This window comes from Piliocolobus tephrosceles, chromosome 18 (genome assembly GCF_002776525.5).
Source record: "Piliocolobus tephrosceles isolate RC106 chromosome 18, ASM277652v3, whole genome shotgun sequence".
NCBI classification, from domain to species: domain Eukaryota; kingdom Metazoa; phylum Chordata; class Mammalia; order Primates; family Cercopithecidae; genus Piliocolobus; species Piliocolobus tephrosceles.
Window position 1 is genome coordinate 58,200,608 of NC_045451.1, and position 12,272 is coordinate 58,212,879.

A 12,272-nucleotide genomic window follows, 5' to 3' on the forward strand; every position below is an offset into this window, starting at 1 on the left:
GTGGTGCGCCCCAACTCCCATGCCTGGAACCCTCTGGACTTCACCCTATGCACCTGTGCACCTGGCTGTGAACAGGTCTCCTTTATCATATTCTTTATAATAAAGAGCAATAGGAAGGAAAGTATATCCTGAATTCTGGGAGCCATTATAGCAGATTATAAACATGAGGAAGGGGGCTGTGGGAACCCCCGACTTGTAGCAAAACACTGGAGAAGTACTGGAGGCCTGGGACTTGCAACTGGCATCTGAAGTGGGGGCAGCCTGGAAGAACTGAGCCCTTAGCCCGTACAGTCTGATGCCACCTCCAGGTAGAGAGTGTCAGAAGTGAATTGAATTGCAGGACACCCCGGGAGTGTCTGGGAAAATCAGAGAATTTTTGGTATGGAAAAAAACCCCACATATTTGGTGTTAGAGTGTTGTGAGTATAGAAACAGGGTTTTCCTTTAAGGGGGAAAATGACAAACTCTATTTATGTAATGAGATTCACTGGGCATCTGTTATGTCCCAGATCCTATTCTAGGCACTAGGGGTATATCAGGGAACTCACATTCTAGGGACAGAAGAAGAAGGGCAATAAACAAATTTTAAAACAGAATGTTAAATATGTTAGGGAGTGATGCCTGCTGTGGGGAAGACGAGGGTAAGGTCAGCAAGAGTGTCCAAGGTGGGCTATTTTATCGGGAGTGGTGAAGGAAAGCCCCTCTGAGCACATGATATTCAAGCAAACACCCAACGAATTCAGGAAACAAGAATTTTAAAATGCTGCAGACCAAGGAGCAGCGAGGGGAACACTTACCATTTAACAAATCCATGTACAAAATGTTCCCCAGCAATTCCTGTCAATGCATACCTTAGCCCTTCGCTTATGTGAGCTGTGACATTGATTATTTACTCCAAAACAGAAACAGCTGGTACAACCCTTGGGATTGGCTGGGTCCAAATGGAATGAGCCTTCTCGACACACATTACACTCTGTGCCTTCTACATTTTCCTATTGAAGCAAAACATGAAGTAAGAGATCACTTCTTCCAAAATTTCCCTAGTTGCAATTAGCTACTTGCACAAATTAAATACCAACATAAGATGTTAGGATGAGGATGTGAGCAAAACCTTAAAAGAGACGTTAATTATTAAGCTTTCATCCCATGTTAATTGTTTAAACTTTTATACCACACACAAATGGAAGAGAGAATTCTCTAAATTTCATAAAATGCCCCTGGGGCATCTTGCAAGTAGAGAAATAGCACTATATGGTTCACAGGATGGGGAGACCAATTCATCTCACTCACCACCACCTTAAAACATCTCCTGGGAATTGGAAGGTCTCCTACAACCTGGTGGAACCCCTTGGAGCAGAGATGATCACCTGGAGTCCATGGTTCAGGAGTGGGTTTTAAGGGAACCTATGAACCTCATGAAACTGTAGATAAAAGTTTGTGTTGATTTTCTGGAAAGGGTCTATATCTGTCATCAGATTCTAAGGTGGTCTGTGACCTCTCCAAAAGATAAATGGGATCTTGCCTCCTAACTATTTCTGTAAAATGAGATCATGACTACAAAACGCTACACACACTATCAACATCTCTTCTGGGTCAGTCCTATTTCCCACATACTCTTCTATGTTGACTCAACATGAAGCACTTCCCCGCTGACTGGCAGCTGGCGTCTCTGACATTGCACTATCTCTCTTACCTTGCAGAGGCAAGCCCCGGTCCCTGGGTCACACACTCCTGGCTCAGTCCCATCTCGGTTGCAATTGCAGGGAACACACTCAGGGAATCGGTAAAACCGGGAAGCACATCGGTCACACTGCTGCCCTGTGATTCTGGGCTTGCATCTGTACACAAAGTAAAGGAAGCAAAAATCATCATCTTTGTACACACAATTTTAAAGGGCTCACTTACACTATAGTGAAGTAGTTGGTGTGCAAAGCCAATTAAATAGATACAATGCCTGCTTATAGTCCAAGGCAGAATGGAGAGAGGCAGATAAAAGGCACTAACAGAAAGTAGGTCATCGGCCATTGTGGATGGTCATGCGTGAGGCTTAGCACTACGTGTTGAGGGTGCAAGAATGGATGTGGCCCCTGAGCCTGGAGGGCTCCCGCAGATGGCCCATAAGTGGAAATGATGACAATATACACCACAGAGTCTAACTGAGGTTCAGAGGAGTAGCAGGTGATCCAGTCACAAGTTTCCTTGGGGGAAGTGACTCCTGACCTGAGCTTTAAAGGGCAGAGTCATGGGGTAGGAGTTGAGATGGGCATTCCAGACAGAAGGAACACAGCGGGAGATCACTCAGTGTGTACAGGGAACAACACAAGCATGGTGCTGCTGGGGTGGATGTTCAGGCACAGAATGCTTCCCCATGGCCTGAGGAGGTAGGTGGTGTCAGATCATCAGGACAGAGGGGCTGGACACTGTCCCATGGCAGCACAGCGCAGTAGTTGAGACCTGTGCATGCAAAGCTACAGTTCTAATCCAGTTCTGACCATATGAGACACACCATCTTAGCAAGTTCTTTAACTTCCCAAAGCCTGCTTTTCATATCTGTGAGGGACAGAACACGGTAGCTGCTGCCTCCTGGGATTGCTGGGAACCTGTGAGGCAGTGCAAACAAAATTTCAGCCCAGTGCCTGGCACATGGCAAGTGACAAGCAGGGGAACACTGTCATGAGAAGCTGTTAAGGAGGAGAGAGTGTGGTTGGACTTGTGTGAAGCATGGAGCCCAGAGGGTGAGTTCCAGCAGCAGCAGCAGCAGGCTGTCAAGTCAGGAGAGAGACGAGGGCTGACCCAGGGCAAAGGTGTCCAGATGGGGAGGAGGGATGGGCTCCCAAACTCTTTGGGGGTGAGGTTTCTGGGAATATTGTAATATTCTGGATGAGGAGTAGAGGAAAGAAGGGAAGGCAAGGAAGACTGCCAATGTCCCTGCTTCGGTGACAGAGTGGATCTTAACGTCCCTTGTCACCTGCAAGGGCCAGAGCTCAGAGGAAAGCACAGTGCAGCGTTGGGGGGTCACTTTGAGTCATCCACCCTCATCCATCTGCAGGTCGTTTTGACTGAAGCACCGGGCAGACAAGAAAACACAAGCAGCTGAGTAGAGGCGGAAGAGCAGGAGGCTATGGCCGTGCCTAGAGAGCCCAGAACTCGAGGTCGAGGAAGGGAAGAGAAACTGCTGCGAGCCCTGGGGAACCAAGCACTGCATTCAGAGCTGGCATCTACCTACACACTGATTCTCTTCTGTGGGACTAAGGGAGATATTAGAAATATGTTTTTATTTGCATATAGGGAATAACATTTTATTGTTCAATTACTACCAAATGTAGGCCATCATCTATCTCCTAATACCTATGAAAATATCTTACCCCAGAGACCAGCCTAAAAAAGTTAAATACAACTCTTCATATTCCATTAAGTTTCTCTTTGGCAAATATCTGCTTATTCCCCTTTGGCAAATATCTGCTTATAAAGGATTTTGTATGTGATTAAGAACGTAAACTTGGAACCAGGTAACCTACTTTGAATCCCAACTCTACCACTTACTGGACCTTGGGGAAATTGGTCTCTTTACAACCAAGTTTCTTTATCTGTAAAAATGGAAACAACAATATCTACTTCACAGGATTGTTGTGAGGATTAAATAATACATGTAAACACCTTAGAGTAGTTGCTTGCATACATGTAAGTATTTGCCATTACTATTCTAGCTGTGACATGAGCTAAGGGGAGCAGACGGTGCCTTTCTGTCCACCCGGCACACCTAAAAGAACTAACTCAGCATTACCTGCAAGACCTGCTGGCAAGTTCCGTCTTTCATCCCCATCCCTCTCATCTCTCCCTACTTGATCCCTGCAGAAATGATTCTATAAGGAAGTAGCCTCAAAACCACACTTAGAGCAATGTAGGTATAGAGTGTAAACGTTCTGCCTGAAGTGGAGGGCTCTAGTGCAGTAGATTGTAAACTTTGGGAGAGGATCAGAGACTCTTTTGGAAAGCTGGGTAAACTATGCGCCATCATCTCAGAAAAGTGTCCACTAAACCCACAGAAAGACTCACTCTCATATACACACAATTTTGCATTCTCTAGAAGAGGGTTCCTGGCCCCAGGTTAATAATACCTGCTCTCTTCCTGTGACCCTCAGACTAAATGTAATCAGACCAGCAAACAAAATAAAGCCTGTTCCCAGTTGATTCCTTATTTCTGCAGAGACAGCAAGTGTGGAGCACAAGGACTCTGGTGGTCTAGAGACCGGAAAGAAGAGAGTTGCAGATGACCCCTCCCAAAATAAAAGCCATCAGAAACAGGAGCCTCAGAAGAGAAGAGGGCCTTTGGAGATGGCCTGACATAGGCTGGGTGCACCTTGCTTCTCTTTTCCTAGCAGTGAAGGAAAGAACACTGTGCACAGAGGGACAGTGCTGCCATGAAATGCCAACCTAGCAGACTGGCATCCCAAGGTCTGAATGTTTGTTTGAGCAAACATGCGGGGCTTCTGGCCAAGGGTGCATTAATAAGATGCTGGTGGCAGGTGAGTAACTCACACACTGAACGCCATTGGTGGGCACAGCTCAGAGTGTCCCCTGAGCAAGTGATCTGGGTGGGGACCTGGAAGGTGAGGTAACACAGACAGGACCTATATTTTTTGCGTGTGGTTTGTGTATTTATTTATTTATTTATTTATTTAGAGACGGAGTCTCACTCTGTCGCCAGGCTGGAGTGCACTGGCTCGATCTCGGCTCACTGCAAGCTCCGCCTCCCGGGATCACGCCATTCTGCTGCCTCAGCCTCCCAAGTAGCTGGGACTACAGGCGCCCGCCACCACACCCGGCTAATTTTTTGTATTTTTTTAGTAGACATGAGGTTTCACCGTGTTAGCCAGGATGGTCTCAATCTCCAGACCTCCTGATCTGCCCGCCTCAGCCTCCCAAAGTGCTGGGATTACAGGTGTAAGCCACTGCATCTGACCCTGGAGCCTGCATTTTATATTTTCACTTCACTGGAAAGGAAAGGAACAGGAGTACCTGAAGCAAGGGCAGCTGTGGAAGCTGCTTGTCCAGACAAGGAGGAAGGGAAGCAAAATCATAACTGGCCTGTGTATTTATTTTAGAATGTATGTGAGAAGATGCAGTGGAAAGAGACTGACTGAGAAGGTGTGGCCAGTCAGTAATATAGGACCAAGCTCTGAGCCTCACACAGCACATGGGTAGCAGCTGAGAGCACTAAAGCAGATGGGAAAAAAGCCAAGAGAGCAGAGGGAGGGGAGCAGCAGCCTGCAAACAGGACCCTGAGTGGCCCCACTGGGGCTGCTATGCCAGGGTAAACCAAAACAGTATCTATATTCTTGAGTACTGCAGTGTTTAGATCTTTGAGCTTATTCGTCCTGTGCAAAGACAGTTTTTGGTGTTGCCATGACAATAGGGAAGTTTTTGGTGGTGCCATGACAATAGGGAAGGAATAGGACACTTCCTCTTGAAAGTCTGGTTGAACATCCTTTAAAATGACCTCATGTCAGCCTGACTTGGTACGTTTCTCCACAGCGAATTTCTGGTACCCAAGGAGCAGCTGCAGAATGGGAGTTCTGGGGAAGCAGGTCAAGAGAAGTTATCTCCACGGCAATGGGGCTCCTGGCCAAATGTTTTGTAACAACATCTGGGCATGGGTGGGTGCTTGCCATGTCTCAGAGAATCAGGCCCAGATGTGTTGGGGTGAGTTGCATCCTTTGGTCATTAAACACTGTAGGGGCCAGGTGCGGTGGCTCACGCCTATAATTCCAGCACTTTCGGAGGCTGAGGCGGGTTGATTACCTGAGGTCGGGAGTTCGAGAACAGCCTGACCAACATGGAGAAACCCAATCTCTACTAAAAATACAAAATTAGCTGGGTATGGTGGTGAATGCCTGTAATCCCAGCTACTCGGGAGGCTGAGTTAGGAGAGTCGCTTAACCCAGGAGGCAGAGGTTGCAGTGAGCCGAGATCATGCCACTGCACTCCAGCCTGGGCAACAAGAGTGCAACTCCATCTCAAATAAATAAATAAACAAACAAACACTGTAGGGCCCTTCATATTATGCTCATGTCGAAGTCCAGTTTTAATCTAGAGCCCAAAATCTACCTTATTTATTTTTTTATTCACTTAAGAATTACTGAGTGCCTTCTACACACACATTCCTGTGTTAGGGGACATGGGAGGGAGGGGACAAAGTAGAACAAGTCAGTCTTGACGTGGACATGTTTTCACTGAGGACACAGAACCTAGAATGTAGAAATTAAGAGAGAAGCTGGCTAAGCAGTCAACTTGCTTTGGCCAATGAGATGATGAGGCGATCTTTGTGGACTCATAGAAGGCTCCTTGCATTCTTTGAGTTTGTACTTTTAACACAAAAATCCTTGAAGGACAGGCATAATTTGGAGGTAGTAGGAGAGCAGGAGGAAGCCCTTTCATAACTGGAGAACAGAACACAGACAAAAAGTGTTCAGAGGAAGTGAGAAAACCAAGCCAGAGAAGAAAGCAGAAAAAACAAAAAGGCATTAAAAGTTAGAGTAGAGGCCGGGCACGGTGGCTCATGCCTGTAATCCCAGCACTTTGGGAGACCAAGGTGGGCAGATCACAAGGTCAGGAGATCGAGACCATCCTGGTTAACACGGTGAAACTCCGTCTCTACTAAAAATACAAAAAATTAGCCAGGCGTGGTGCTGGGCGCCTGTAGTCCCAGCTACTCAGGAGGCTGAGGCAGGAGAATGGTGTGAACCCGGGAGGCGGAGCTTGCAGTGAGCTGAGATTGCGCCACTGCACTCCAGAATGGGTGACAGAGCGAGACTCCGTCTCAAAAAAAAAAGTTAGGGTACATAGAATTCAAATCATGGAAAGTTGGTCTTTATCCTGTTAGACAATGGGGAATTAAGGAAGGTTCTTCAGCAAAGAATGTGATGTCCTGGAAATGGTGTTCCCATAACAGCCCACACACAATATGGCGCTCACCATGCTGCACTGTCACTCTTGGTTAGAACAGGTGCCCCCAGCAGACCACAGACATGTGTGCCTTCCACAGGAAGCACAGTACCCAAGATAGAATAGGTACGAGATGCACTTTGAGCAACAAAACACATCCAAAATAACATTTAAGGGAAAGGAATAAAACTTCACAAGGAACTGAGGGAGATGTTTCATCCTCATTAAAATAACAAAAACAAACAAAAATACATGCCAAGAAGATAAAATCACATTTAAGGGTAGCCTGTCATAAATCAAAAAGGAGATAAAATCATAAACATGTACGCATTTATCAACATTGTCTCAAGTTCACAGACTAACAGTACCATGTATTTGTGAACAGTGTTAAGGGAAAGACAGATGTTTGAATCCCAGTATAATTGTCAATTTAGTATATTCCTCTTAAAGAGCCAAAAAAGAAAGAAAGAATGAATGAGTAACCCAGGAAAAGGAAGGTCAACTAGGAAAGCATCAATACCATCTGAATGTGAGGTGGTAAAAGGACTCAAGCAGGCAGGAGACAGCCATGGAAAGGAAGGGGGATAATGCGTCCCTTGCCAGAAGTTGACACCTGACTGGCTGTAGGGAAAATGGGTTGATTCTGAGATAATACTCAGATTTCAGGCTTAAAGGACTGGAAAGAAGCTGTTATCATTAAGTAGAATTTTTTTTTAATCCAAAGGGAGAAATGGCTTGAAAGGGAAGGCAATGACACGGGCTTTAGAGAGAGGATCAGTACAGTGGCATTCAGGAGTTAACGATTATCCAATCTAACTTTTCATAAGAGATGTGAGGAGACAGGAGCCCAAAGAGCTCAGGGAACTTGTCCAAGGCTACCTGGGTAAAGTCAATAAGAGAACCCAGGTTGAGTTGATTTGCAATAAAGGTGGAATAGGATAGCCCTCAAGGAGCAGGACTGGAGCTGTGGATCTGGGAATCATCCAGGAGTGGGGGTGGCTGAAGCCAGGAGAATGGGTGTAGTTTCAGGGACAAAGCATAGAGGGAGGAAGGCAGACAGCCATGACCTTGGCAAATAACCACAACAGCTAATACTTACTGGGTGCTCAGAGTGTGTCAGGCGCTGCTTTCAGTGTGTTCACAGGAGACATTTAACCCTCTAAAGGACTTTATGAGGTAGGTGCCTCCAGGATCCTTATTTTACAGATGGAGACCTAAGGCCCGGAGGACAGAAGTAATATACCTGAGGTCACCCAGACAGTGAGCGGCAGAGACAGGACACAACTCACACCACACATCCTCTTGGTCTGGGGGCAGAAGGAGAAAAATGAAGCCAGTGAAATGGCCAGAGAAGGGTCATCAGAGAGGTGAGAAAAAGATGCCAGTGTTACAGAAGACGAAGGACGACAGAGGGCGCGCAGGTGAGAACCCTGAGCTCCTTCTGTGTGGCAGCCACAGCAGTCACCACTGTGTCAACAGCACATCCCAGCGCCTGCACATTGCCTGGCCAGTCTCATTGATTATTTGATGAGGTGCATCAAAGAAATTGCCTCTCCAAGCTGTTAGGGCTCATGAATCGACGCCTAGCTGGAAACCCTTCTGTTCTGAGAACATCAAGTCTATGACCTTTTCTGGTTTTTAATTTCTCCATTTAACACAAAAGCTTAGTAAATCTGAGTGGAGATAGAGGGCATCCCCAAATCTTTCCTGTGGCTACTATCCTTCTGAAAAGGCATGAGGTACACATGGCCTCGCTGGATGTCCAGGTGGACTGCCATCTCCTTTGATCAATCTGAAAATAGCTTGGACGTGGTCAACAGCACGGCAGCTTTCACTGTCGGGGATCTCCAGCTTCCTCATGTCTGACACAGATGGATAAAGTCTTCTGAAGATATTCTAGCCCTTCTGTGTGTTCAGAGAATCTGATGGCACACGTCTTCCAGTATTAGGAGCAGACGCAAATTTACTTTTTCATCACTATAAATAGATATATGTGCTGTCTTGTGCTATAAAAAAGGAAGTTTTGATCAATATAAGCATCTTTTTGATCTTGATATAGTAGAGTTGGCCAGAATAATAGACCTTTTGATAATTACACAATATAGTCTGTAATACAGAGATTGAAAAAGGAAAGGAATCAGAATTTTAAATTTATATAGGAAGTTAGAGATGATTTTACCAAACTTCATTTTACAGAGTAAGAAACTGAAAGCCAGGAAGGCAAAATGACTTGCCCAGTCTCATAGCTAGGACTTGACAAAGGTGAGTCGAAGGCTCAGTTTTATGGTTCCAACTTATCCTCATTGCCTCTAAAACTACAACACCGAGTTGACTTAAGTAAAGAGTGAGCATTGTGGATTGCTAAAATTATTTTTTTAATTCATGTTAAAGTAGATGAATATTTGTAACAGTTTGGTTTTCTTACAGTATGATAAAATTGAACACCTCTAAGTAATTAAATACAATTTAAAAAGAGCAATTTTTCAGCTTTGCAGTTTGTGATGATTTGTACAACTGCAGGACAGTCTGTTATATGACTGTGAAAGGATGTTTTCCTTTTTCTCGCAAACTCTAGTTATCTCTGATTTTTTATTTTACATGAGCTATACTAAACATATTCTTCATAAAACTAGAAAACTTCTAGTTTTTCCTCTAATATTTTATAAAGAAGTAATCCTTTCGGCAATCAAAAGCTTTTTCAGCATTTACACTGAAATTATCATGGGCAATTTGTGCAATTTATGGTAATGTAAACTTTATTACATTTTCTGCCAAGGCCCTTTTATGACAAATCCACTTTGATCATGGGAAGATGCATTATCCCATTAGATTATTATAGTCCCTTTCCTAAGGTCAAAGTAAACAGTTTTACATCTTGGTTTAAGTGTAATACAAGCCAGTAAGATTCCATTTCTATTGATGCTGTCAGGTTTGGGCAAAACTTACTATAGACATGCCTCCGTCCTGAGTTGGGAATATTCCAGTCTATTAAATTATCATTGGCAGTGAGAGCAGTTATAAAACTCCTTAGAATTTTTACATAAAATACTACCGTAAATCTGTCCATCACCTTCTGGTGCCATAACAAGATTAAAACATTTTTTAAAGCACTCTTGGTTTTCTTTTTCTGCGACAGCAGCATTGAGAATTGTGTGTGAAGTTCCATTTGCAGCGATTTATTGTTGACAAACTACTCCCTTTGAAAACTCTACTGCTTCTCTTCCTGCCAGAAAACTGCTTCTCCATCTCCTGCTTGGTTCCTTCGCTTCCTGTGATTAAACACAGGTATCCCCTCCGGTTCTTGAGTGACTGACCTGACTCAGGCAGGACTCACACCTGTGGTTTTAAAGCCTTGGAATGTTTCATGATTCAAGCTTTTCTCCCAGCTTCCTTACAATGTTCCGGTAGTATAAAGGAGTTGGTAGGCACCAGATGACAATTAAAGGGGTGGTTAAGAGGCCTTCCTTAGAAAAGCAAACATCGCTGCTATAGAGAGTTGAATTATATCCCCACAAAAGATCTGTCCAAGTTCTACCCCCCCGTACCTGAGAATGTGGCCTTATTTGAAAACAGGGTCTTTCCAGATGTAATTAAGTTAAGATGAGTTTATACCAGAGTACTGTGGGTCCTAAGCCAGTATGACTGGTGTCCTTGTAAGAAAATGAGAAGAGACCGAGACACGCACAGAGAGGGGAACGTCACGGGAAGACAGAGACACCCAGAGAGAGCAGCATGGAAAGGCAGAGGCAGAGGTTGCAGTGATGCAGCCACCAGCCCAGGGACTTCCAGGAATACGTGCACACCAGAAGCAAAAAGGCATGGGACAGGTTCTCCTGCAGACCCTCCGGAGGAAACCAACCCTGCTGACATCTTGATTTTGAGTTTCTAGGCTCCAGAAATGTGCAAGAATAAATTTCTGTTATTTTAGCATTGTTTGTGGCATTTGTTAATGGCAGTCACGGGAGACTACCACAGCCACCCTCAAGTGCGAGTCACTGAGGCCTGTCCCCAGCAGCCACAGCCCCTCCTGGCTCTCACACCCAAATTATAGACTCCATAACATCATGTGCCTGGGGTGCGTGCTGAAGGGAGTGGCGTGTATGGTGAACCTTCTGCTTTCCCCTGCACACTGCGATCCTGGCCTGGCCTCCGACTCAGTTTCCCTGGCATATCACCACTGATCTAATTCTTACCAGTCCCTCCTTTTGGAGCCATACCCTTTCTCTGGCCCCTGCAGCCCCCATCCAGTCCTGCTGAGATCAGTCTCAGCACCTGGAACCATGTGATACTAGCCTCCACGTTCCAATGCAGCCCCTGAACCAAACCTCTCAGCAACGCAGCATCTGCATGAGCCAAGGTCTCTACCTGTCCCTTAACAATTAAGTACTGGACTGCTCTGTGGTCCTCTGAGGGCAGCCCCACTCTCAGGCCAGGCTCTCCAGTCTGTCTCCTGCTCACCCTGACTCCCTCCTAACTCCCACCAAGCCCTGCCACGGAGGCCCCAGCACCCCTTCCAGCCCACCTCAGCTAGGTGGGATTTCAGACTTATCATGCACTGACCTTAACCACACCGCCAGCGAACCCTAGAAGGAGGGTATGAAGCCTATACCTAAATACAAATGGACAGGTGCTCACCACAAGGCATCCCAGCAAAGCACACAGACACCTTCGTTATGCATGTATCAGTCCTCTCCCACTTTTGCCTCATGGCACACACAGAACACAGTCCCATAGTGACAGCATGCTGGAGTCAATGGGCAAGGCTGCTGCCAGCTCAAGATGACTGGCAATCCATCCACGCAGGCTCTGCCCGGCTCTGAGCCTAAGGCCAATCACTCCACTCACTGCAACCCATTCTGGCTGGGAAGCCCACACTGGGGTCAACCCAGGACACCCCTGGACAGGTGGGAAGTGGAAAGTGACGATGACCAGTGTGTGGGCAGATGGTGTGTGACCTCCCTGTGACAGAAGCGGACAGGTTACTCCCCCAGCTCACCTGCACTGCCCGCTGTCCCGGTCACACTCTGGCATGGCAGCCTCCATGATGCCCCTCCTGGAACAGTTGCAGCCTTCGCAGCCGGCCATGGGGTGGAAGCTGAACGAGTGTGTCTCACACACTTCGCACTGGGGCCTGACCGTGCGGGGAGGGCAGCGGCACTGCCCCGTCATCTCTTCACAAAGGCGCGGGCCACAGCTGCACGCTGGCCAGGGGATAAAGAAATACCATGTGACGGTCAGAGGCTGCCTGGGCTCCAGCAGCACTCCACCAACTGCCAGGTTTTCCAGAAGCCTCCAAAGGGTCTGAGAGAAATGTTTAGATCTGAAAGG

At 46.3% G+C, this 12,272-nt stretch overlaps 1 protein-coding gene across 2 annotated transcripts in view; it reads right to left on the minus strand.

Moving 5' to 3' along the window:
- Window positions 1-12,272, minus strand: part of LAMA3 (laminin subunit alpha 3) — a 271,772-nt gene that overhangs the window by 96,256 nt on the left and 163,244 nt on the right. For both annotated transcript variants that reach the window (XM_023207778.2, XM_023207777.2), the window contains exons 32-34: window positions 11,941-12,145; window positions 1,693-1,837; window positions 851-991 (exon numbers count right to left, since the gene is read on the minus strand). In XM_023207778.2, coding sequence (XP_023063546.1) covers window positions 851-991; window positions 1,693-1,837; window positions 11,941-12,145 — 491 coding nt within the window. The remainder of the gene's footprint in view (window positions 1-850; window positions 992-1,692; window positions 1,838-11,940; window positions 12,146-12,272) is intronic.